Below are 27,779 nucleotides of genomic sequence, written 5' to 3' on the forward strand. Positions count from 1 at the left end.
TCTATTTAGCTAAATAAAAAGATTCCCTGATAATCTTTCTTTAATTATTCACTTGTGGAAATAACAAAATTTAAACTGGGAACTGTTGAAGTCGTATCTGCTTAGTATCATTTTCGAGATCTTCGTTCCCTCAATACTGCTGAAACATCTATTGGCTCGGCAGTAGTATTCCACACCGCTAGGGGGATTTCTTAAGACGGCTAACCGGAACGCCGTTCATTTTATGCCACATCTTAGAGAGAGAGAGAGAGAGGAAGAGAGAAAGACAGGGTGGTTAACCAGAAGGGATGATCCGGTTTGCTATATTACGCTGGAGAGAGAGAGGAGGGGGAGGAAAAGTGATAAGAAAGCAGAGATAAAGAAAGTACATCTTAAAACATCTGAAAGATCAATATGGCCAAAGTGGCACTGGCCTTCCGATTCCGGGCAAGCAAATTTGACCTGACTGATGCTCATTGTTATTATTTCCGAACGTAACATAGTTACTCATTGAAAGGCAAGTCGCGGATATTTTAATTAGCTGCATGTACAGTGTAATTTATCATGCAAATAGTGTCCACATCTTCAGACAATCCCCTTGAACTGACTAAATTGCTCTTTCGCTTGCGATTCTTAAATAGAAAGCGTGCTGAATCTATCAAAATACGCAACATATGGAAGATTTTGTAAGCTTCCGTATTCTATATCACTGGCAGATCTTCATGCCAGAAAACTAGAGAGAAAATTGGAGCAACGAAGAGCTGACTCAACAAAGCACAGTTTTGCCCGCCATTGCCCCGTTTTATTCTTTTTTTCGTCTAAGCTGTGTCTACATGATTTCTAATGCCCCGTCACACCAATCGCAGCTCCAGCCTTTCACCAGGAGCAAAGTTTCAAAATGTGATACGCTTCTGATATAATGCAATGTTGCTGCAGGTTAGAAAGGCTGTGCAAATTAAGAGCCCACGTATCCACTCATTCACGCACCACTCTGCGGGATTGCATAATTAATGTGATCCATGGTGGTCTCGTAGAAGTCTGTTTCAAGCGTCTTTCTTCATTTCCTTTATTTTATTGCTCCCATTCTCCATTGTAATGCATAGTATCACGTATCTGCTTCCTTTGCACATTACGGAATTGGTTTCCTTGTTGCGGCGACACTATGGCTAAACGGCTGCGTGCAACATCAGAAGGCAACAACGGTTCGCAAATGTAGTTTCGTCATCATCACTTACATAGTTGAAACTTAAGAATCTTACGTGAATACGCTAATTAATACACGTTTACTGAAGCTTATCTATTTTCTTGCACCCCCGAAAACAGAAGGGTTTCATAGGATCTCGTCAAATGCTATTTCTAGAATGCAGAAAAGCTTAGGAATTCACAGCTTCGCATTCTTTTTTTCTAAGATCGGTAATTTCATGGCTGCTGTTTACATGGCATGGAAGTTATTTACCAGTGAACATGACCAGTGCTTCGTTAGTAGCCTAATTTTAAGGCAGCAAATTTATATAAATCTGCTACAATATAAATTTCTAAGTGAACTCAAATAATTATGAATATACAAGCGGCCCCTTTGTAAATCATCTTGACTAATACAACCTTTATTAAGGCGAAAGCCTTTCTAGGCTCATGATGAAGTTTGTGTCAGCAGACCTGAGCGTCGGAGTCTCCGGCGAAATATCATCACGCCATACGAAGACAGATTAAAGACAGAAAAAAGAATGAAAATTGATTGATAGTGACACTTCGTGAACGATAACGTTATAATAGAGATTAGTAAAGTTTATTACTGACTAGTAATCACCAATAATGGTAACTGATGACTTGTAATGACTACTAATGACTATGATATGACCAACAAGTCTAAGGACGGCTTGTAATGACCACAATTGATTACAAATGACTAGAAGTGCGTAGTAGTGAGTGCTGATGACCAATAATGACTGAAATGACTCGTAATGACTATAAAGTGACCAATATGTCTAAGGACAGCCTGTAACGACTACAATTGATTAGAAATGACAAAAATGTTAGTAATAACTATTAATGACTAATAATGACTGAAATGACTTGTAATGACTACTAATGGCTACGAAATAATCATCATGCCTAAGACTAATTCTAACGACTACAATTGATTAGGAATGACTACAATGCTTAGTAATGACCTGTCATGACTAATATAGACTGGAATGACTTGTAATTACTACGGCTGACTAAGATATGACCATCATTTCTAACGACGGCTTGTAATGGCGACAATTAATTACAAATGGCTAAAAAAGCTTAGTAGCGAGTAGTGAGGACTAATAATGACTGAAATGACTTGTAATGACTAGTAATGACTACACGAAATGACCAATATGTTTAACGGCAACTTGTAACGACTGCAATTCATTACAAATTACCAAAAATGCTTAGTAATGACCAGTAATGACTAATAATGACTGAAATGGCTTTCGCCGCTCACCTGTTACGATAGATCTTAGCAGACCCTGTAATTTTTTAGAACATTCTTGCCAGTCGTGGTTGCTTAGGGGCTACGGCGTTGTGGTACTAACACTAGGCACGAGGTCGCGGGATCGAATTCCGGTGACAGCGGTCGTATTTTGATGGGGGCGAAATGCAGAAACGCCCGTGTACTGGGCGTTTGGTGCACGTTAAGGAAACCCACGTGGCCAAAGCTAAACCGGAGCTTCCCATTAAGACGTGCCTCATAATCATATCGGGGTTTTCGCACGTAACACCTCACAGTTTTAATAGCGTTAAATGGGTACGTTTCGCTCCATTTAGTTCAACGCTCCAATTAAATAGATTTTTTTTATTATCCTAACCTATAATAGGTCCTAAAAATGTGCAACAGCTCTTGAATAATTTATTCATTTCTGCTGCATTACTAAGAACCTTCACAGGTGAACAATAATTATATCAGCAGTGCATATATTTTTGTAAGGCACTTCACTTAGAAACTAACTGAAATCCACGCAGATTCGTCATATTTAAAATCTTCTCTTTGCATGAAGGTACCATTTGCCATGACGGGTTTCTTCATGGTCCTATTTTGGGCTGTTCTGGGTTTTGTGGCGCTGGAGCGTGCGCTGGAATATACGGAATTGCCTATTGAAGAGGTAAGACAACCCTGCATGACTTCTCTGGGACTGTCCAAATCCGTTTTGAACACTCCTAACATATATTTCTTTATAAATAGGGAAAATATTGCAAACCCTAATTACGTCTATTTTGTTGATTAGAAATGAGTATATAATCACTAAATGAAACAAAAATGGTTTCCAATCTACGCAGTGAAGGTGGTTGATAATCGAAGCTGTAAAACGACAACTATATAAGGATAACCCATTGTGGCGTAGGTTGAAATTATTCGAGCGGTGACATTCTCAAGCACTTTGCCTAATTGTTAGCCTAAGACATATCGACAGCCTGCGACGTGGCTTGAGCCGCTACTTCGTGCGCGTGTACCAAGAGTGGACCGCACAGAGAAAATTAATTCGCCGCGAATCGTATGCATGCTGCTCTTCAGGAGTCCTCACTATACGTGGCTTTCCCATAGCATTGTCGCAACACAAATCAGTTGCTAGCCGGGTTCTTCTTTTACGTTTGAAATTGCAGTTGTGGTACTTTCTGCATCGTATGCTACAGTCAAGCTGCCGTGGCTGCGGCAGCTTGCGCAACAACAATCTTTACCGGGAGGCTTATGCGGGGAGCGCTACGAGCTTCGCATTGCATGTAGGTGCAGGATAGCTTTATCATCAATTATGTGGTTCGCCACTTATTCTGAATTCGTTCTTTGTTGAAACGTATGCTGTTTTGTATACTGAATAAAGGCAAAATCGCACGTCCACCCGATCGTAGCAATTGCTACAAAGGACACCCCTACGAGTTCCTTTGTAGCAATTGCTACAAACGGGTGCATGTCTGATTTTCCCTTTATCTATTACTTCTCTCCACCTTGCGGGTTTCCGCAGAACTACTGCGTTTTGTATACTGTATGCGCCAGTCTAAAGAATGTGTTCACTGCTCCATCCAGTTTGCTGAGTGGTTGTAACGTCTGCCTTACTGTGGCACGAGCCATTGCATTTGGGGGTATGAGCAATTGACGATGACAGTTTTCTGTCGACGTTACGCCACAAACAAATCCTGCGATCCTAGCTATTGATAGCTTCACTGTAAAAAAGGCTCCAGCGTACTTTTTCGTTCCTTGAATATAAGAGAAGATGAACAGTAAAAAATAAGCTATCAGGAGTTATAACGCGGAAGCAGTGGCTGGAGCAACGCTGTAGGAAAAAGAAAAGAAGTCGCTGTATCGCCCGAAAGGCGAAGTATTAAATGCGATAGCAAACTAGCAGACATCCATACGAAGTAAGGATGATAGTTTTATAGCAGGTATCAAGTTGCAAACATTCGCTTGCTAACTAAATTAAGAAGAATGGTGTCAGCGCGCACAGCAAACTCCCGATTATTGCGGACACTCGCTGTCAAAACGCTGGCGTGAAGAACGCGGCAGTAGCAGCGAGCGAAGTGGCTTTCTTGTTGTCTATCGCTGCAACAGAAACGGAGCGCCGAGGACACACGGCACGCAAAAAGCTACAAGCCGCCGACGCACCCAAAATACGGCCGCCCGACTGCTCGCAGCCGCAACATGCGCAGTTGCAGCCAAAGTAGAATGCTGCCCCCTCCCTCCCCTCCAGCCGTTTCCTCGCAACATTGGGTGAATCACGCGTCACAGAAGACGGCGCGCTTCCTCCCCGCTTTCCTCCTTTACGCGAGGGCGAGATTCAGCTGTGATTGTCGGCTCTCCTCACGGGCTCTCACTCGAGCATACACGAAGGGCGAGCGGAGGCGGTGTTATCGCCCTTGTAATTCACACGCAACATCACGGCAATCGCGACACCGACGGCGACGGCCGAAATGAGCCTGTAGTGTGCGTATAATTGGTGTCGCAATAAAAAAAAAACATTGGCAGAGGCTTAGCTTGGCAAAGCTTAGTGAATTGCGAATGCAATCTTCTGTTCAGGTTGTAGAGTTCCATACTGCTCATCGAACGTGTAGATGCAGTTTCGTCGCCATTTAAAGCATCCATAATGCTTGCTGTCGAACGATCAGGTGTCGCCAAAGTCGCGTCAGCACTTTAGTCAGCACTGAGAACATGCATGCTACTTGTAGATGCACCCAGATCAAGAGATGTTGAACGCATTCCCCTGGCTGCATAATATGCACGCCGTTTAGCTAAACGTTGGTCCCGCTCTTCATCCGTTTCTTCCGCACGCCGCCGCTTCTTAGCTGCAGCACATCATTGCAGCTTCACCTTATACACATCATCCGCCATACTGTGGAGGATTCACTGGGACGACTGCGGCGAGCCGAGTTGGGGGGCCGCTTTTCCACAGCTGGCATGGCGCCACGTAGAGAGAGTGCCTCCCCCATGGCAGCGGCGCGTGGAGGATTCGCTGGGACGATCGCGACGAGCCGAGTTGGGGGGGCCGCTTTTCCACAGCTGGCGTGACGTCACGTACAGCGAGCGCCCCTCGCGGCAGCGGCGCGCAGCTGCAGCATGGAGGATTCGCTGGGACGATCGCGACAACTTTTCCACAGCTAGTATGACGTCACACGTAGGTCACGCCACGGAGGAAAGAAACTCAAAAGAGGCCCAGACGTCACTCTTTGTGAAGCTTAAGTGAAACCGGAAGTTGCCGTTGCTCGTGGCATTGCTCCGCCTATCGGGCCAGCTCTCCTCTCTTGTTGACATTTCTCGCGAAACCACGCCGATCCGCGCGCAACCGGGCTGCGCGGGCGCGCGCGCTCCGCAGCAACACACAATCGCGATGTCTCAATGCATTACCGTTGTCGAAGTCGTGCTGAAAGAAGTTAATAATGAACGTCGCGAATTGGGCCGTGAGGTCGAATCGGATGCTTTTACCGGCTTTTATGAAACTAAACATGCTTTATCAGGCCAGCCAAATGAGCTATTCTCATCAACCGCGAGTACCGGCCGCTGCCCAGTTCTTGCGCGATATTAAAAAAAGGTCACCTTTATCGCTGGCTTCTACTTGCTTTTCTCTGCTTGGACTTCCTGGGGCGCTCAGACGATCTTCCGAACTAGACCTCTGGCGATACGAAAAATATGCACGCATTCTCACTGCACACTGCAAGAACGCACTGGAGACACGTACGACACATCGACCCATTTGCAATCCATTCGGAGTTTATGAGCACAAACACATTCTCGCTTGAGGAATCGTCCTGCTTTATTGAACAAAGTTCGGGTGAACGCTACGACAGCGCGCCGGCGCGGAGGCAAAACGTCATTTCTGACTTCGCGTTTAAATTGATTGACTGCGGCCTGAGATACGACAGCGGCCTAAGGTTCCGTGATGCTTCACTTACCACGGTAAGTGAAGCATCACGGAACCAAAGTATAGCCGGCGCAAGCTGCAGAACAGTACGCGCGTGGAACCGGCCGACGTGCAACCATAGAACAGCCGTTTGATGTGTTCGCAGGTGCACGTTCTGTGGAGCCTTGCCGACTTTTGCAGCGCATCCGCTAAGCTTCACTTCACTGCGCTTCTCGCGCGCACAGATAAGATACGCCCGCGGTAGGGAGGATTCGTTCCTTAAGTCAAAGCAGCCGCTTCTTTCCCATTTTCCAGGATGACGCGTCGGCTGGCAGGCACACGGTGCCGAGGGCAGCAAAATGCACATATTCGGCGTAACGCTCTATCAGCACGTGTATTGAGGTGCACCTGTGCCGGTGTGCATGAACCTCGAACGCGCTCAGCTTAAAAGACTTCGTACGTGCTCTCGCGAGTACTGCGAGGAACAAGCAACAGTTAAGCAACATGTGTTTTAATATGCACAAAAGCAAGTTGCTACTGAACACGAACTATATATTCATAACATGCGTCTACTTGCCGCAAACGCACCATATGCGCTATCAAAAGCAGGAATCACTGACCTGCAAGGCGTTCATTGTACAGATTCTGAAACGCATCGGTTTCGGTGTGCGATGGCACATTAGCATGATTCCTCCAAAAGAGCAATATTTCACGCGGATATTCCTTCGTCCGTTGACATTGCCGTCGCAAGGTACATTGCGTACAGCGTTGAGTGCGCGTTCATTTCACGAACTTTAGTTCCTCCTGTCCCACCTGGCCACAGCAACATCCGGGAGAGCGCGGTGCAGGTAACGCAGTGCAACAAAACGCGGAGACCAGCGCAAACGTGCCCATCGTGGCCCGAAAGGCGTGGCCGCTACGGCAAAGAAATAAAAAAATGAGCAAAAAAGAGGAGAACCTACTCCGTCATTTCCTCCACACTTTTCTCTTTGCGCTCGGAGGGGGTAGGGCCTCTCCTCAGTTTCCTTCCTCCATGGCTCACGCTAAAGGTCAATGGTCGATTCTCCGAGACGACGGCCAAGAGCGGAAATCTCGAGCAGTATTGCTTGGGCAATAAAACAAGTGGAGAGTGTTTCGCCTTTTAGTAATGCTGGAAGAGCGAAACTTCTGTCGTGTGCTTATTTGACGGAGATAAAGCGTCGAACCACAGTGCAACTGTCGCACCAACGCCGAATAAAGAGAAAAATGAAAAGTTGAAAAGTGATCCCACCTCCAGTGGAAGTCCATGCTGCAGTCTTCCTGAGGGAGTTGAGGGTGAAGTAATGGCGAAGTCACTGCGCACAGCACTCTATCGCGCCGGCGGATAGAGCGTCGGAAGCCCAAATGTTTTCTGCACTGACTAAGGGATCTGCACGCATCTTTAGTGTAAACCATCTTAGGGATCGGCTTACAATTTTATATTGCACTATTTCAGAGATCGGCCCACATTTCATTTCATTATTTCATGTCTAATATATAGATAATTTCCGCGTTTTGACATGTAAGAACTGAGGTGGGATTGTGAGGCACACCGCTCTATGGGAAAAGCGTCCATGGTGTAATGGCTACACTACCGGGCTTCTGTGCTGGAGGCCCTCTATTCAAGTTCGGCCATCGGACAACTTGATATATTTGTATATTATACGAAGCACGAACCGTTGGCTGCGGTAGCAAGGTGCATCATTGTGTTTGGACTCCTTAACCGATGTTCAAAATATTCGCCGGTGCGCCATTATGGCGCGACACCGCACTTAAAGTTTTTACTGCTGGACGCCCTGTCACCTACGAAACGTGCGACAACATTGGCATGATAAAGAGCGCCACCAGTGATGTTGCGTGCGTCGCATATGGACGCTGCAAGGAAGTGAGACCGACGCGAAACCGTCGGCGTTCAGTACAGGAGCCAATCGTCCACACGAGCTGTCTACATGCGGTAAACTCGCAAGGATGTTCCACTCTGCTTCTTCAGGCATGCCATTGTGTCGTAATTTTTATAGTCATCGGCTTCTATGTTGGCGGTACCATGATCGAATCTCACCGGCGGACGTGTTTATTACAGCGAAGCTGTATATGGCTAGCCGATTTGTCCGTCCGTCAGTCTGTCTCCTGCATGCCGAAAAACCCTCCGGTGCAACTCCATGCGAAAATGGGTAGGTCATGCGTCATACATACTCCTGAGGAACAGGCAGCTTTCGATCAGCAGCGCCACGAGCAGGACCAGGAAAGAGCTAATCTAGGCCGTGCCGATGCTTCAGTTCGGAGGCAAGAACAGGCTCGTGTAGCCAATCGCAAGCAGCAACTGCGTACCGAAGATCCTACAGCTTACGAAGCCGTTGTTTAATGAACTGTCCGAATTAGCCCCGTGATAAATACCGGGCTCACGCATTTCAGCTTCACTGGTTAACAATCTGTAAGGAGTGCTTGGGCGGTGATTTTTTTATTTGCACTCATATATACACATGCATATCCGAAACATCACGGCGACAAGTGATCCTAGGGCCTTTTCTTGGTTGCGCTATCTTCTGGATCGGCTCACGACAGAGGGTAAAAACACACCTTATACGGAATAGCGCTGGTAACTCGCTAGCACTTTGTCTTTGAGAAAAAATTAGGGTAGTTACGAAGCGCCGGCAGCGGTGCGTCATTCCGATGCAAGCTGCGCTAAGGGCTATTGACATCGGCAGCTTCCCAGCGGGCCCATGCGCAACCACTCCGCAAAGACAGTAGAGGGTAAGAAAGAATGGGAGTATGCCTGTTGCTGGAATGGCGAAACACTCAAACGATCTTCACTCCTTTATTTTAATATTTTGGGTTTTTACGTGCCAAAACCACTTTCTGATCATGAGGCACGCCGTTGTGGAGGACTCCGGAAATTTTGACCACCTGGGGTTCTTTAACGTGCGCCTAAATCTAAGCACGTGGGTGTTTTCGCATTTCACCCCCATCGAAATGCGGCCGCCGTGGCCGGGATTCGATCCCGCGACCTCGTGCTCAGCAGCCCAACACCATAGCCACTGAGCAACCACGGCGGGTACTCCTTTATTTTGCTCGAGAGCGTCGTTCCGGTCACCGTTGTCGCGTCGCAGCTCATAAGGTGCATGCACGCTTGGCCGGAATGCGCGCGCGGTATGCCGCATGGGACAGAACGTGCCAACGCTGGCATGCCGCCACTTGCGACTGTTTTTACCACCGTGACAAGCAAGCAATTCGATCTCAGCTGCAATCAATGTGTCTGAGAGGGGTGAAAATGGCGGTGGTGGTAGAGGGGGGTGTAGGGCGTAGTTCCCCGAGGTGTTTCGTCAAGTGAATGAATCGGCTGGTCATCACTGGTGTCCACCATTTGCGGCGAGTGGCATGCCGCGAGAAGTAGCTCTGTGGTCCATTCGTACTGCGGCAGGAAAACGTTGCCACTCGCGAGTTTTCATGGCATGCGTTTTTTTCCTTGAACTACTGTGGACACACCTGCACAGCCAGTGATAGTACTTACTTACGTATGCCTCTGCGTACATCAATAAAAATTGGCCAATGATCTTGTAGTGGCACGGCTATCGCTTCCAGAGCCGGTAAAGATGGAGATGGCTCACTGGCATGTAGTGCGAAATTCGAACAGGCTAGCATGCTCGATCTAAACGGCCGCTCCAGAGATCCCACGGCACCATGGCTGGCCGCCTTAAATAAAGCGTACCATGGCGTAAGCTCTTCGCGCTGCGTCCCACAGTCTCATAGCTGAATTGCGGAAGTATCTTCACCCGCTGTCACGACGAACCTGTTTTGACAGTCTCGTGGCAAAATTTGCTGCAAGAATATCGACCTTCGCTGAATATTCCGAACCATTCGTGACAAGTACTTCGCCATAGAGCCCTTTTGGACTGCACACTAAATTACCTTTCGGATTTTAGCATGAGCCTTCCTTAGGAACTCCGCTCGTATGCACAGAATATCGGCACAACTCCTTCGAAGATTTATTATGATAGGTCTTGTCCTGTGCCTCTGACCAATTGCTCCATGGGCATCCATGGGACGGCTCGTAGCAAGTGTCGCGACAGCAAGTTGCGTGCAGGTGCGATCTTGCATGCCACGTGTTCAGGTGGCATGCGAAATAGCTGAACAGATAGAAGATGATGATAAGCAACTAAACGGATCACGAGAACGTTGCTTTTCGCTTTAAGTAGCTCTGATCCTCGAACCCCCCAACCCGCGCTCTGCTCATCCTTCCAATATGTTCTGTTGCAAATTATAAGTTTCACACGTGGCACCAGTTGTCAAGATTCAGGGTCTTTGTAGCAAAGCCGGGTCCAGTAAAGCAACATCGGATACAGCCTCCAACGAAGGAGGTTAGCAATAGAAAATGCGGACATTTATTTGAAGTATTTACATCTTCGGCAATGGTAGTGCTGTTTGAGCATCCTTACTCGCACCATTTAAAAGCTTCTTGCTTCTCCATCTCTTGGCAATCGAGCTTGCAGTAAATCGCAATGAACGTGTTCATTCCTCAAACATACCTCCAATGCATACTTGCAGGCTCTGCTGTTCTAATCCCTCTATGGAGCCATATAATAACAAATCATCTGTAAAAGAATGTTGCTGCCTTATTGCGCCTACTAAACGCTTCGTAAACAAATGTGCAAAAGCGAAGTTGTACATTTTAGTACTAAACGCGAAAGTGGTGTGTTGCCATTTGATAACAAGCTGCGATAATGTATAGTACGCATCTGTGCTTGTCATATTTTGGTATATCTGCACCAAACGCGTACAGATGGCCGTTAGTTAGAAAATCTGCCATCTATCTGTATAAAAAAATTAACTCAAGGCCACAAGGCGTCCGTGTTGTCCACTTCTCTTGCTTTGTGTCCTGTCTGCACGCCTCACCATGTCTTGCAGCAGCCATATGTTAGTTTTGGCGCGTAATACTCCAGAATTTATTCTTTAGGGTCATGGTTACCTCCACAAATTTGCGTCCCGTGTCGCGTGCTGCCACTGAGACAATTATTGAAAGCGTAATCTTCTCACCACCTGCCACCCCCGAATTTACCTCGTCAACAGCAATGTTTGAAAATTTACAGCGAGCCTTCGTCCATGCCTTGGTGGAGGGTGCCTTCTAAAGCACCAATATTTCCAATCACGAGCCGGTGAATTTTGCTTGTTCACGCCGCAGTTTGGTTTGCTTGCAGTGAACAAGCTAAGCCCGCCCGTATGCCCGTTCCACCATCCACTGCTCAGTTTTAGATTTTATTATTCGGCATATAAAAACAAAGGCTTCTTGCAAACGCTCCTAGACCTTGATGAACGTGGCCGCAGAGTGCTGCTGCTGTTAATGTTCAAGCTGAGTACCTCACACACGCAAGAGCACTGACATAATTAGTCGACCTTTATAGCCATAGGCACTACCCTTAAAGATACGCTGCAGTGGTGCGTGGCCCGGTTGCCCACAATATTGCGCCGCTAAACGACTAAAAGTATGCAAATATTCTCAATGCAATAAATATACAATTTCGAGTGCATAATTCTTCTAATAAAGCAAATTTTCCTGCGCTTTTATTCCCGGGGATTTGCGCGTCTGCTTCTTGGTCTGTTTCTTGCTGAGTAAAACCGAGCCAATCTCGGAGAAAGAGGACTAGAGAACTGTGCCGATCCTGAATATGGCGTGGTGAAAGATGGGCTGGCCGCAGAATCAGTGAAATCCGCGGTTTGTGGGTAACGTATATATATAGGTGGCCTGCTGGGTGTTCTCTACGTCCTGCTGAGCGAAGACTTAATTGCTATACTGCAAAACGCGCTGTAGAAAATGAGCGGTCTCACAGTGTTTAATCACCAGCTCCACGAATGATTCCCTTCTCATAGATTCCAAACGTACATTGATTCTGGATAATTCTTTATTTTCTCTTTGACACTTCTGTATCTGTCATATGTGGGCAGATTCTCCGAGACGTTTATATATTGCGAAGAAGCGCTGTTTCTCAAACTCGATTCCCTTGATGTTTACATTGAATAAAAAAATGTTGTGGAACTTTTTATGCACTTGATCAAACAAGCAGATGCGAGAAAAAGGGTTAGCAGCTGGCGCTGTAAAAAAAAAAAGTCATTTGACAAATGAACTAAGTCTGTAAAAAAAAAAAGTTTATTTTATTATTGTGCGGTTGTTGATAAGAGCCATTTCACTGATGAAACGGACTTGTTTTTACCTCCAAGTTAGAGCTCTTAACTTTCTCGGTGATAAAAGAAAATGATTTTTTTCTGAAAAAAAAAACTTTAAATAAATGCCGAAAGCTGAATGCCCTACCACTCTCTGTATTAATATAAGCAATGGACGTACAATTTGTACCACAAATTTTTTTGGCGTAGGTGGTATAACGCTTGGCACAAATGTTCAAATATGTCTGTTTTTACGCAGGATACCTCATGCAAAATAGAGCTCCCTTCTGATAAACTAAACATGCCGAACGTACGACTTTTCCTGGAGCCATACGACGGTTTGTGGCCCAGTCAGGGTGTCGTGAAATTCGAGAACTTCAGTGCATCCTACCAGCCTGGCGTCATAAAAGATACTCTAAAAAACATCTGCTTCGAGGCAAACGCCGGAGAAAAGGTGAGTGCTTTTTGTTCTACTGTGTGCAAAGTAAAGTTAAAACAGAGCTACATGCATGCGTATTTTCAAGTGCCATCCAGTGCAACTTTACGCGAATTCCTAAATGCGGTCATTATACAGGTGTTACTGTCCGCAGCCTGCGCCTTGAAATACCTAGATGAGCGATTTCGTATGTTTCTTAGGTAATTGTAACGCCGTGTTACAGGTGGGTTGTAAATTCTACAAGATTACAATATGACGGCACGTAGGCTAGAGGGAGAGAAAAAGCGAGGATAGGAAAGGGAAGAAAGTATACAAGACGAGTATCCGGTTTGCTACCCTACACTGGGTGTGACGAAAAGGGAAATAGAGGAAAAGACGGAGAACGTGAGCACTGAGGGCACGCGAGAGTATGCGTAGGGACACCATAGGCGATCGTAAGGAAGCCATATTGTCCTATTGTGACTGAGTCAGTCAGTGTGTTTGCCGAGATAAAAAGTTTAACAGACGGAGCTTTACATTATCATTTCAGACCTGGCGCTCTCGCGAGCATAATTTTGCATGCACAATATCTTATAGCATATCACAAAACTGCAATGACTACAAATCCTTCCTCTGCAACCTTGCTCAGAAATGCGATGCCCGATAAGAGTGACTGAGCGCAACAGGTTCTGCGTAGATTGACATAAAATAGCCAAGATATCAGACCACTCGGGGCTGAATTCATACTCAGTAGGAATGTTACCATCTAACTGTCGACGCAGACCAAATTGCGGAATTTCTTATTTGCGATCAAAAAATCAAGAATGGGGCTGACTGATGAAGTACCACACAGAGGCATAAAGGTTATAAACAGGGATGACGTGGGTGAGGCACCCTATCCCTATTTATTACTTTTATTATGGATCAGTACGCCCTATAAATCTGATGCAGCTGACGATGCGCATCGGGACAGTAGATGCAACTGGCACTTATTATAACACACGTGTGCACGCTTCTCTACTGTTACACTGCACCGGCTGTCCAGCGGCAGCATCGTTTCGCCGCGCAAATCGAAGTTTGGTTAAAGTAACAGTGTGACTGAGGTCTACCAAAGAAAAAAAACATTCCATGGAGTGTTCCAGATTTCTTGTCCTAACCGTGGTGTAAGCTGTGAACAATCCATACTCAGTAGACTCTCTTTTGAAATGTTTCGCGGGTGTAACGGCCACGAATTATTTTGGGCCTTGTCCTGCCTTACCTTAAAATATAGATGTCATAAAAGGGCCGTAGCTTTACAAGGTACTATTCAAAATACCGGGAAATTCCCACAAGCTGCCGCTGTCCGATGCTTTGTATGGTTTGCAATAGGCAGAGTTTAACATGGAAATTGAGTGCACCAACATAAATGCGACGTGTGGATTGCTACAGCGTGAGCTGTTCTGGGCACATTCCAATAACTGGTTTCGGTTGGCGATGGTGCCCGCATCCGCCGCCACCACCGTTGTCCTGTGTCCGTAACACCTACCACTGGAAATGTGAAGAAAAAAAATGCCCAATTCCCTCCTGGTTAGAAGCTGGGCCCACTGCGTGGTAGTCAGGTACTTTACCACCGAGCCACGCCAGCGCTTGCTAGCATGCAGCGGAAAAGGGCCCTACAAGCGCGTTCTAGCTCCCGAGGAGACACGCAATGTGACGTGAGTGCTGCGTAACGTCGTCACGTACACACTTTGCATTCCATTTGCATATTGCTACACCATGTAGAATGCCGTGTAGCAGAATCACAGGTAGCGGTACAAGACAGTTAAAGAAGATCGGAGAAAGAAAAAGAAGTTTAAGGAGATGTGTACAAGAATGCTAGAAAAAAATCTATATTGTGTACCTGGTTCAACCAAGCTGGCTAAGTGACTGTCACCGCCGCGTTTCAAAGGGGATGCCAATAAATATCATCATCACCATCATACCATCACATCGTGCCACTTGCGATGGGAGATTCGCGTCGCGTAGCGTCTGTACGTGCACCCTTTTGCATTGCAGTTGGATATTATTACTCCAGGGGCACGCCATGTAACCGTTGCATAACTAGCGGTACAACGTTGATAGAGAATTCTTGAGGAAGAAAAGATTATGCAGATGTATAAATATTGATGTAATGAAAAACATGTATGGCATACCTCATTAATTCAAGCTAGCTAGGTGACTCTCGCCGTCCCGTTTCAAATTAAATGCCATTAAGTCATAATCGTAATGATTAGCATCGTATCGTGCCATTTGACACGCGATGTGACATGTGCACCGCACAGCAAAGATACCTACAAACTTTGCATTGCAGATCCGTTATATTGCACCAGGTGTACCGATGTGTAGCAGTTTTCATCTTGCAGTTGCATGCTGCGTGTAACTGGACAAGATTAATCCAAGCACACAACGTGACTATTTGTCGCCGCCCCGTTTCAAAGAGGATGCCAATGAGCCATCGTTATCAGCAGCAACAGCAGCAACGCACCGTACCACGTGTTGAGGAATGTGACATGCGCGCCATTGTGTCTGGGGACGTGCGTTTACTCTTCGGCACACATTATGGCGCCTCCTCGCGAGGTACGAACCGCAGCTGAAGACGTGAATATTAGACCTGCGCGCGCGGCTGCAACCAGGCAACATCGGGCTGAGCAGACCGCTGTATAGAGAGCAGGACAAGGTGCAGCGCCACCCACAGCTCGCCGTCGACGCCGGACGAACCGGTCAGATCGTTCTCGTGAAAACGGTGCGAATAGATTTCGCCGTGAATACTCAGTAGTGCATGGTGCCGAAAATTAATCTCCTATGGAGCCTCTCCTCCAGCTTACCATGGGACTCGGCTTCGTGTGCCACGCAGGCCTGTTACTTTTACAGTGCAGCTGTTAGAACCTCGCTGGGTTTCTCATAGCGTCGCCAGCTTCGTCGAGCTGGGGGTGAGAGAGCCAAGAGAGAGTGAAGGCAGAGTATTAAAAAAATTCGCTGCGGCTTAGCTCAGCTAACACTACATATGCAAAGCGAAAGCTTGGTTTAGCCTGGTTAAGTCTTGGTGTCCCTTGGTTAACCTTTGGTTTAGCTGTCATTATTATACTTTGGTCCCTATGAGCTAGGTATGACGGCTGTGCCTAGGTAGGTGGCTTGATATGAATGTGATTAGGCTTGGGTAGGAAAGTGATTAGGCTTGGGATCAGGCAACAGAGCCACGCCTGTTGTGCCACAGGGAACGCGCAAGTGCTAGCCATACAAGGAGACCCCGCGAAGACACACAGCGTCGAAGCACAAACGGACAGGCGCGAATGCGGTCGCTACATCGATCTCGACCTCGACGTTGCGACGCCTGTTTCATTCCGGACCCTATCCAGTGAAGCAACCTGGCGGGCGATATCCGTGAGGTGGTCAGACGCCGCCTGGCAACGACAGCTCAAAGCCTCCCGCGCAACGCTCAGAGAAGATATAACACCCTCGCTCTCATCCATGGCCATAGCTCCCACTCACCAGGCGAGCGCGACGCTCCTTTTAGCCAGGCGCGCGGCGAGTCACTTGGGCAGGCGGCAACCCAGCTGCGGAGAGTGCATGCGCCGAGCCAGCGGCGATGGAACTCTGCACGGAAAGTCACGTCATGCGTTGTCAAAGCTACGGCGCAGCAGCGGTCAAGTGAAGGTCAAATTCGCGGCGACGGCGAAACTCGGCTCCACGACGCTAGTGGAACATTCGCTTGGAAATCATCGCGCAGCGTAGCGACGCGGCGAGGGTGGGTGGAGCCTAGCGGGGGACAAGGAGCGGCGCGCACTCCACCGAGGAACGTGGGCGGGTGTGTGCCGCTCTCCTATGGCCTGCGAGGCAGGGGGATCAAGCGAGGGAGGAGGGGCGTTTTTTCTCCGGCGGCGGCTCTGTTTGCCTCGATGTCCTCTTCGCCAGCCACTCTGTACAGAGTGGAGAAAACCGCGGCGACTACTACGGCGCTGGCCACGCGATTCGCGGACGCCGTAGTAGATGCTTTTGGTGGACGCCTTAGGGACGCAATGCCGCCACTCGTGTGTCTTGAGTTAGGTTTCGCACTACCTTACTGCCCTTCCACCAGCTCCATTGGTCTCTGGTGTTTGCGATAGCAGAGCCACACATAATATTTATCAAAGCGAAAGCCCTAAGCGGGAGTCATAGCTCCTGTGCTCCTTTCAAAATACATGTAAAAGGAGAATTCGTTTTTTCTCTGCAACCACTGCACCAAATTTTTGTTAGCTTTGCTGCATTTAAAAGAAAAAAACTAAATATATATGGCAGTTGGTTTCAAATTCTTGATTTAGGTTGTCCGCTTTCTATTAAACTTTTGCGAAGATCACAAATTTTCAGAAAACGACACTGTCAAGTTTACAACTCTGTAACTCAGCACAGAAAATTGATCTCACAATTATATATATTGTAGCTAATAGTACATCTAAAACGGACAAAATTTATATGTTACACATGACTCCGAAAAAAATATACTAATATGGAAATGTAAGTTTTGCAGAACCCTCGCACACAACGTAACGAATTCACGTAAGATTGCCGTATCGAATTTGTCCACTTTGAATAATCTAATTGATGCCGTTTACAAAACCAAAATATTTCTTTTTTGATGCAGAGCTATTAAATTCTAAACTTTGTTCTTCTATTTTTTAAAACTTTTGAAATTTTGAAAGTTCTTTTAACAATATTTAGGCCCTAAATCAAAATTTCGCTTACAACAGCCACTATAATTTAACTTTCTCTCTCAAATGCAACAAATTTCATTAAAATGGGCCAGGGGGCCAGGGATAGGCCGCGTCGGAGTTCGGCTCGAGCTAAAGCTCATTCTTAAGTGCCTCATCAGATGGTGGCCTTGAAAACGCGGCGTGCGGTACTGAAAGTCGCGTGAGCTGGCCTCGTACAGAGACGCGCTTGTTCCACTGCGCGCGCGTTCCTCGTCGTCTCCTGCCACAGCAGCATCCAATGCCGCTCATCATTCCGAAAATAGGAAACATTATTTAGAGTTAATTCAGGCACTCGCACCCATGACCTTCTGTGGGAGTCGAACCCTCTATGTTATGTGGGAGTCCAAAGCACGACATTTGGTGGTAAGTCGAAGTTAATTAAGGCACAGTTAATTGACTTTGAGGTAATTAGGGCACTCAAATTCACGGCCTTTGGTGGGTGTCGCACCCTCAACCATTGGTGGGAATCGAACCTGCGACCTTTAGTCTTAATTAGGCCGAAGTTAATTAGGGCGCGGTTAATTAGGCCAGCTTCAGTTTAGGCACTCGAACCCCCGACCTTTGGTGGGAGAAACTTAGCAATAAGAATCAAGAATGCATTCGAATGAAAATCTCAAGTAACTTAATGGACGCATCTCCAGCGCAGGCTTTCGCCTTCACCCTCTTCGGCGTATGGTAAAATGAGTGTCAATTTTTGCCCTAATATGCGTTAGTAAGCGACTTCACAGGCAGCTAAATTGTATTACTGACACTCGTAGCATCACTATCATGATATATAATTTAGGACCAGGACGGCATGTCCACTAGGTTATGCTAGTATATGTGGTATTGGCGTTCAGTCACCTGCAATAACATTGCGCTAGAATAATGCTACTGTATGAGTTGTTCGATTTAAATTTCTTCAATTGGCTGGAACTTCATCAGAAAACTTGTTTGTCCCTAAGATACTGTGAAAAGACAAATAGAGAGTGATTTCGGAACACATCTCGTGATGATAATCTCTTTATCAAAGCTGAAAAAAGGTACATATATATGTGGTGCGCAATTCAAAATGCTTCCCAGATAGCATTCAAGAAACAATTTCAAAATCCGCCAAATAAGCGCGCAATCAGACTAAAATTTGTTATTGTGGTTGTTTGTTTTTTCAAGCAAGATTTTTTCCTCCCCCCCCTACCTACGTGTATGTTACGAGGTGGGCACCCCAGCTCGGTGGAACAATAAAGTTTTCAATCAATCAATCAATCAATTATTAGCATATACCCATGTCCATACATTCCAGGTGGCTGTCCTAGGAAGAACAGGTGCTGGAAAGTCGTCACTTGTGCTAGCACTTTTGCGAATGATTCAAAGGACATCCGGTGCGATCACTATCGACGGCACAGATATCTACGACGTGTCACTTAAGAGGCTCCGCTCGGCTATAGCCATCATACCACAGGTAAGTCAGAAGAAGCGAGATATTTGTTGTTATTTTTTTACAGCGAAGCTCTCAGCCTCTAGTCGGTGGGCATTTTTTTTGGCATCTGCGTCCGTCAGCAAGAATGCGGGCCAATCCCAGCGGCCGTGCAGGGCAAGGACCAGTGGGTCGTACCCCAGTAAGGGAGGCTTCAAGTCGTCAGGAAAGCGAAACAGACAGTGCATACATTTATTGGAATCCCGCATACAACATACAGAACATTTTTACGTCAGAGGGCCCTAGGGGCGTATAAGATAAAACTATTCCAATATGTTTTTATTCCAATCTCCTGATGTCAAATTTGCGTAACCGCCGACGCAAGCATCGTGCGGTCACCCACAGGGTTGTCTGAACAAACCAATCAAATCCCCCCCTCGCTCATGGGAGGTCACTTTTGTTTGCTTGAAAAACGAATAACATTGTCTGCACTGAGCGGCTTGTCTTATCTAATTGGCTCACAAGAGGCGAGGAGCATGCTCAAATGGAGAGGGCTTCGATGGGGCCGACAAACTGCACTGAATATCGATAACCGGATAAATATCTTGGTGCCGGCGTCTGCGATTCGTCCTCTTTCTCTTACATAGCTTGCGGTGGCTCGTCGATAATTGCGGCGGCATGCAACGGAAGCTTAGGAATGACGCTAAAACGAATCCTTAGCAAAGAAGACTTGGCAGAATGAGGTCGTAAACGTGCCTAAAGTTCTGGAAAACCTTCCACGGCAACGCAAAAAAGCTTTTTGACACACAAATAAAGCTAGGCTCTCCGGCAGGGGCGAATAGCCAGTGCCGGAGCGATCGGCGGCAGCCATCTTTTATTCCTTTCAGAACTGGGCAGCTTGCAGCTATTCAGAAGAAAATTCAGTTTGATTTGCGATATTAATTCATCTTTAACGCGTTCACATCACTTTGACGCGGCAAGTTCTTGTGGTTTTCGGACATCGCGTCACAGGCAGGCGAAGTGGGTGGCGCCCGAAAGCGTTTGACCAATATCCGAGGGCTAATCACAAAAAGGCGTCCAATCAGAAATAAATATTTTTGTTTTGTTCGGTCAAATTATGCATAATCAGTGTGTCACGACATATCAGATGTGGAGCCATCACGGTTTTCGTGACACCGGGTGACAGACAGGTGAAATGGGGGTGGTTCAAAGTTTTTGACCAATCGCGGTGGGCTGATGGCTGAATTGGAATAATAAAGTTTGAAATAGTTTTATGCTCCCCAGGGTCATGCGTTCAAATGCAGAACTTCGGCTATGGATGCGAATATGCTTTGCGTGGCTCTAACCAGACACAGACACTACATACACGCCTAAACTAAATTACATCGGAAATTACGCTGCTAATTTAAGGCCAAAGCAAGACAGCAACACTAATTGTACAGGAACATCTGTGTTGCATATCTTTGCAGAAGGGTTGAAATCCGGACCAGTTGGCACATTGTTGAAGGGCAAAATCAGTCACAAAACGCAAAAGACAAGAGTAGAGGTTCACACCACAACGACCAGTCAAGACCACAACGACCACAATGACCAAGGACAAGAGGAGAGGTTCACACCTCTCCTCTTGTCCTTTGTGTTTTGTGACTGTTTTTTTTTTCCTTCATCCATATCTTTGTTGCCTTTCATGCACATCTTCGTAGAACTGGGAATAAAACAATTCTTTGTCTGCGGTTCATCATGTATGTCATCGTGTTCCTTCGCATGTGTATTGTTATGTTAGAGCAATGCAGCGCAGCCTCGCATCCATTACTGAGGATCAACCAGCCTTTGCGCAACCGGTTTTAGAACAAGGGTATTCGAAAATTACTGGGAGACAATTTACAAAGACAAACTGATGATGATAGCAGTGATGAATCAAAAGTCAATATCTATTGTTGAAACAATATATCTCACTTTTTCACAGGACCCATCATTGTTCTGCGGTACTCTGCGCGAAAATTTGGATCCTCATGGTAGCATGCCTGACTCAGAGCTTTGGGGTGCCTTGCAGAAAGTGGGACTCGAAGAATTTATGAGAAGCAACCCCAGCGGCCTGTCCTTTCTAATAGCTGAAAAGGCAGAAAACCTAAGGTACGTGTGAAAGATTCAGGCTACTCATCGGTTATCCGGATTAGTCATAGGCATATAAGGTCATAATATTTTCACTCACGGAAGTAATGATCATTATTACATCGATTACTGCAACATACTGAAAAATCAGAAGCCAGACTAGTCTTCACAAGCATTTTCACTCTTTAAATATCTACATCTCACAACAGGGCTAAAATAGTTTATCGTGTTCGAACTTTGCAGATCTTCATGGGAGCAGTTCCAAGTGTTCGCGTATGTGCTTAGTGCATTGTAAACAGCGTGTGCACCCAAAAACAATTTTGTCGCAAGGATCACTGACAATTTATCATGGATTATCTAACCGTCTAATTGTGCGAGTGACATGTACTTCTTAAATATGCATCAACTTTTTTATTGTTTGTATTGGAGGAGTCGCATCTACAGCACATGGAAATCTGTCTGTTTCCACCCCTCGCAGTCACTCGAACTGCAAGTTCTGGTAGCGCAGCTGCTGGGCTTGGTCGAAAAGCACATCGTGAAATTAAAAAATCATGCACTAAAATGCATGCGAACCCAGTACACACAACCAGTTCCGCTTGCAAACGAGGCATGTGAAGCAAATGCTAAATGGGCCCTCGCCAGGCCACACATAAAATTTTGGGTATAGGCTGCAAGTTGTTGCGCGACGTCTTGGGAGCGTTCTACCACAAGAAATTTTTCAAATAAGTTCATTAATAGCTGAAATAGAAATATTTGGGTGCCGCAAACTCTTGATTTCAGGACACGAGCGTCACCGCCAAAATAGACACTCTCTCCACGTATCACGTCTAGCCTCCATAATCAAAATTTATTTCCCGCATTGTCCCATACAGGAGCTCGAGAATTGCGAGACGCAAACGTCACAGGCCCCACCTCCTCATTTCTCCCCTCGCTTTTTTGTTGCGCTGCGCACTTCCGAGGACGGTCTTTCTCGAGCAAGCGGTTGCGTTTATCTCGTTTCGTCGGCACACAATTTTCTGCGTTGTGCATGAGAACACCTGACTTGCAGTATAAGTCAGTGCTACACGAACAATGCGGGAGATACAAGCGAGTCATGAGCCCGGGCGCTATAACGTAAAGCTATTCCAAACTTCCTTATGCCAATTTTGCAATCAGCGCGCTGCGATAGGTCAAAAACTTATTTGGACCACCCCCACTTCGCTTGTTCGTCATGCGACGTCACGAAAACCCTAGTAGCCCCCAATCTGACGTGACATGTATAAACTGATTATGCATGATTCTACCGAACAAAAAAAGAATAATTATTTCTGATTCGACGCCATTTCACCATTAACCCTGTGCTATCGGTCAAAAGGTTTCAGGCTGCACTCACTTCACCTTTCTGTCACTCGACGTCACAAAACCACGAAAACTCATTGCGTCAGAGGGGCGGTTACGCGTTAAAGATGCATTAATATGCCGAACAAAATAGGACTTTTCATCAACAGCCGAAGACTGCCCCATTCTGAAAGGAATAGATGGCTGCCGCAATTCACTCAGGCACTGACTACTCGCACTTGCCGGAGAGTATTGATTTATTTGCGTATAACAAAACTTTTTTGCTTGGCCATATAACGTTATCGAGCCCTTTCGGCACGTATACGACATCGCTGTGCCAATTCTTCTTTGATGAGGGTCCTTCTTAGCAGCATTTTCAACACTCCGTTGCACGGGGCCACGATTTTAAAAAAGCCACAGCACGCTAAGTAAGGGAAAGCGGGCCAATCGCAGACACCATCACCACCCTCTTCATCCGGTTATCTATATTCAGTGCGCTGGCTCTGCCCCATCAAAACCCCCGCCACTTGACCGTGCTCATCCCCTCTTGACAGCCAATTCGATAAGAAAAACCCCTGAATGTAGACAATCTTATTGGTTTTGAAAGCTAACAAAAGTGACCTCCTATAAACGAGGAGAGCGTTTGGTGGGGCGGTTCAGGCAACGCTGCGGTTCACCGCCCCATACTTGCGTCAGCGGTTACGTATATTTGACGTCAGGAGATTGGAACAAAATGATATTGGAATATTTTTACGCTATAACGCCCAATGATCGCGGGCTGGAACACATTGGAAAAGGACACAGTTTAGTTGTATGCGCACGCGACTGAACGATGTGGGAGCAAGCAGACGAAACGGAAGTACATTTCTCGTGCTATGGTACGAAGTTAAACGGAAACACGCTCGAATTCTGGTTGTGTGTTTTATTTCTCTCAGCCGTAATTTGCCTATTGAAGCACGAAATTACACAGCGACGTCACAGCGCAGACATGCACGTAGGCGCACTTGAGCATATATGTCACCTCTCCGGCAGGGAGCGCGCTGCTCACCAGGAGGAGGGCAAATGGTGTTTTCTTTGAAATTTCACCGCGTTCCGCGGCGCGTAGTGATGTAATACTCAGCAGACACGATCGTTAGCGCGCATTGCATGCACTGCGCTTGTCAGCTCAAGATGGCCAGACCAGGTGAGGGGCCGTTTAAGTGCAACCGCGGTTTGTCAATTTCAATCCATACCCCGTTACCAAACTTTCTGCTGAAGATCGCTTACTTGAGAACAGCCAACCGTATTTGTTACAAAGGTATCGAATGATTTCATGGCCTAGATTTGTGTGGGCAAGATCCAAGTGGGTACGTAAGTTTTGGCATACAAGCACTTTGAGTAACACTGCATAGTTCGGTAACAAATTCTTCAATTATGCAGCGTCATCCGCGCTGTTTAGATTACACCTACAAGAAATTACGGCACTACATGGTGCATTGAGTTACCGATAGCATTTCAAATATAAAGACCATATCTTGATTTATGCTCAGCATACGCAAAAAATGCAGTCACTGAGAGCATGAGACCATTTTAAAACCATTTCCATATTTTTTTTAAGACCATTTCCCGTACTCCCACGTCTTCTGCTTTGCTCACATTGAAAGCGAATCCCACCATTAAGGCTTTATCACTAGCGTTTGCAACACGCTCTATACTCGCGGTGCTTTCCTCTTGGTAATGTTGCTCATCAAAAAATGTGGAATATTCTTTTTGTAATTAATTTGTCCCCATGCACTTCTCAAAGCTGGTACGAGATTCAGTGATGTCCACTGAGAGATGCCTAATTGGTATTAGGGACCCGAAGCCCCCCCCCCCCCTAATCCCCTTATTTGTTTGTTTCATTTATTTTTGACGCGTTGTAGAAATGCATTTCTACAACGCGTCACAGAAAACACGCTACTATCACGTAAATGGTGCCGTTCTTCTGCCATATTCCTTGCTTTATGTGTTTGCATAGCCAGCACAAGGTCGCTGAACAATGTTATCATAAGTAATGGCACTGCGACATTATTTTACTAAAAAATGTTCATTGACAGGTTGCGGGCATTTCTCGTGATGCGCGTAGCCCTTTCTGGAACTTTACTTTTTTGTTTAAACTTTATCGACTGCAGTGCCGGCCAGAGACAGCTGGTGTCGTTCGCTCGGGCCTTGCTTCGAGGTACAAAGATTCTAGTGCTCGATGAAGCCACTTCACAAATGGACCAGGAAACAGATCGCCGGGTGCAGGCGACTCTTCGGGAAAGCTTTTCCCATTGTACGCTAATCACAATAGCACACCGCATCGACACAATCCTCGATTATGACCGGTAAGATCATCGCCTGCTTTATAGCGCCCAAACAACCTTTCAGTCGTGCATTCTGTTTGAATCGTGTCAAAGCTGCATGGTTTCGCTAGACCCATGCATTTTTCTTGTAAACCATTCTAAAACTTTGATGGCATTATAGCGTTTGAGTTACAACTTAAATTATCCCAGTGGAAAGGAGGAATGAAAACGAGCCTCACTGCACGCATCATTCACCCTTGAGAACCTTTGTTAACTGGTACATACAAGTTATTCATCTGTGCACTGGATCATATATCGGAACACGTGGCTCCAGGCAATTATTTCCGCACATGATCGTCATTTCTGAAGAGGGTATGCACTTAAGAATCTTGGAGCAATCAAGAGAATAACTGCGAACGGGTTGTAGCTCTGATTGCAAGAAATTCACGGCGAATGCATCGTTGCCTATTGCCATGTGCGGACATTAGCGTCAGCGGGAATGAACCCTAGATGTCCTGACATTCAAAAATCCGTCAGTTTTCGTTCACCAAACTATGACCACGTTCTTCTATGTAGTCATTTGTACAGAGTGACAAGAGCTGCACGAATATTCAATGTTTACTCAGAGCACCACGAAAGGCTAATTTTGATTAGGCTTTTGTTGATACGAATTACTCAGGGAAAACAATAGAAAAGTGTTCTTAATGCAACCTTAATGTTTCAGGGGCGTTAATACCTTCAACCTTAAACAACCTTATTGTTTCAAGGGCGTTATTATACACGCGTACTTATTTCGCGACAGACAATCCCTATTACATGAATGGACATTGCAAACCTGTCGCACGTGTTTCATGGTGAAAGCATCTTTGTGGCTTCAAATCCGTGTCGTGGCCAGTTAACTGCAGAGACAAAAAAACAAGATGAGCAGAGCTGCTGCAGTCAACATCTAAACCCGTGAGTAGTTTATGCCGATGTGGGTCAACCGCAAGAAATACCAATAACCAAAATGAAGGATTAGAAAGGGAGGCTGAACATCATAATGTGAAACATTTATTGGCATTTGTACATTAGTTATAGTAGGTCATATTTCAAAAAGATTATAAAAGTAAACAGAAGAAATAGATTTGGCTATTATAGTATGTAAATGCATGGAGACCTGTAATGTCACAATTTTGTACATAAGGCGCGGAGCTTCATGTCTGAGAATGCTAATTTAGGTGCGGCAAGCTTACCACAAATCCATAGTTGTACTTGTGGGAGACGCTATAGTGAAGTTTCAGCTGGGGGGCTAGAAGGACAAAGCAAATATGGAAAATTTAAATATTCTACTAATAATGTATACGTCAGATATATTTTCATTAATTTTGTGCAAATCTACGCTCTATGGTAAAAAAAATGTGCCATCTTTTACATGTTAAATTCATGGAAACGCAGATGTTTTTTTTCATAACACCGCATGCATCCTAAATTGTCAGGTTGAGTTTAACATTCTGCGTGGTACTTTCTAGCATACATAATCACATTTGAAAAAAGACAGCTATAAACTGCCTTAAATACTCCTAAAGTGCCCGTAACAGCTGACGCTGTAAACAAATAGCTGCGTATATCGTGGCCGGCGAATAATTCCATAGATTTTCGATGCGCGCACGCTATGCTTCGTTTCATACACATGAAGCAACGAAGCAGATGTTGCGCAAGTAGGGCGGCCATATACGTCTCACTCCCCATGTTGGGAAGTGCAGCTCTTCTTGATCTGTATAGTTTTCTGCAAGATAAGTACTTCGTATACTACAACCCACGTCGGTAAACGCAAATTCACGTCGAATGACTCAATACTTGTACAGTTGTGCCTTTAATAGCCGACGTGCTATTGTTTGTCGTGAGCACGAATTATGTGCTCTGTCGTCACGTCACGCAATCATCTTACTCCGCTCATTTCGTGGTAACCAGGATCAAATGTCCGACGTATTTTGTACAATAAATACGTCATAATTGGAGACCTAAAGTACGACACATAATTTACATCAATTTGCATTGCGCGTACTTAATATATTTCGTTCATAAATGACGCACTATTTCTCGTCGTGGATGCTACCAGTGAGAGAAGTCGCTCTAGCTTTCGTAGCTTAGACATAGTCCAAATGGCATTTGAAGAAAGAACCCTTTCATGATACCGGACTTCGAACATCGAATCATATACGCAAGACGACAGTCTGGAAACACACACTCAGTGTACCCTGCAATTAAACGCGTTTATGCAGCTCCTATCTCTAAGTACGTAATGCGTTCAGTGCACTCCTAACCATAAATGCTGGTCGCTAGAACAAACAACATCGTGTCTCACGGTATCCATACAGAATAAACCAGACATGTTAGCACGGGCAAATTTAGCGAATCGGTACGAGAAAATTCAGGATGTCGTCATTATATTTCAGAGTCGTGGTCATGGGAGATGGCAGAGTTATAGAATGTGGACACATATATGACCTCCTGGCTGATCGAGGTTCCACCTTTCGCAGCATGGCCGCTGGTGCTGGAATACCACTGGAATAATCATCAGCATTTCGCTTCAGGATGCATATGTTGCCATGTGGTGGCTTATCATGGTATGATATCACTGTAATAAAATCACATCACGCAATAAGGAGATTATTGCAATATTGATTTTTTTCGTTCAGTTCATTCAACGAATTTTGGTTCTGCACCCAACTTTTATTGTTAAAAAGGGCATGAGTCTGCCAAATCTTGGCGTAAAGCTTGTCACATGTGCATTTTATGCAGCTTTTTATTCATTCTTGTGTTCTGCCACGGTGTCTCTAACAGGAAGTGTTCTTGTAACAAAAGGCCTACGTAAGGCCCTGCACGGCCTGCGAAACAATGTCTTGAATTTGTGAATGGGAAGACAACTGCTGGAAGATAACTGCTGGAGACAACACAGCTGCGCATTGCAGCAAAAGAATATAACCCGTAAAAATGGCACAAAAAAATCCAAGA

General features: G+C 45.7%; 1 protein-coding gene across 1 annotated transcript; it reads left to right on the plus strand.

Annotated features, from left to right (window-relative positions):
* The first annotated feature begins 393 nt into the window (after positions 1-393).
* On the plus strand, positions 394-27,351 carry LOC139060308 (uncharacterized). Its single transcript, XM_070539408.1, has 7 exons — positions 394-426; positions 3,006-3,110; positions 12,763-12,957; positions 18,943-19,101; positions 21,020-21,186; positions 24,633-24,827; positions 27,221-27,351. The coding sequence occupies exons 1-7, from the start codon at positions 394-396 to the stop codon at positions 27,336-27,338; spliced, it is 972 nt and encodes a 323-aa protein (XP_070395509.1). The 3' UTR covers positions 27,339-27,351.
* Positions 27,352-27,779: the final 428 nt, after the last annotated feature.

The sequence above is a fragment of the Dermacentor albipictus genome, chromosome 5 (assembly GCF_038994185.2).
Source record: "Dermacentor albipictus isolate Rhodes 1998 colony chromosome 5, USDA_Dalb.pri_finalv2, whole genome shotgun sequence".
NCBI lineage: Eukaryota > Metazoa > Arthropoda > Arachnida > Ixodida > Ixodidae > Dermacentor > Dermacentor albipictus.

Bases quoted from the DNA above. Each gene is read 5' to 3' on its own strand.
- LOC139060308 (XM_070539408.1), top strand. From the start codon at position 394: ATGGCCAAAGTGGCACTGGCCTTCCGATTCCGG. The intron at 427-3,005 runs GCAAGCAAATTT...CTTTGCATGAAG, and splicing joins CACTGGCCTTCCGATTCCGG to GTACCATTTGCCATGACGGG. The intron at 3,111-12,762 runs GTAAGACAACCC...GTTTTTACGCAG, and splicing joins CGGAATTGCCTATTGAAGAG to GATACCTCATGCAAAATAGA.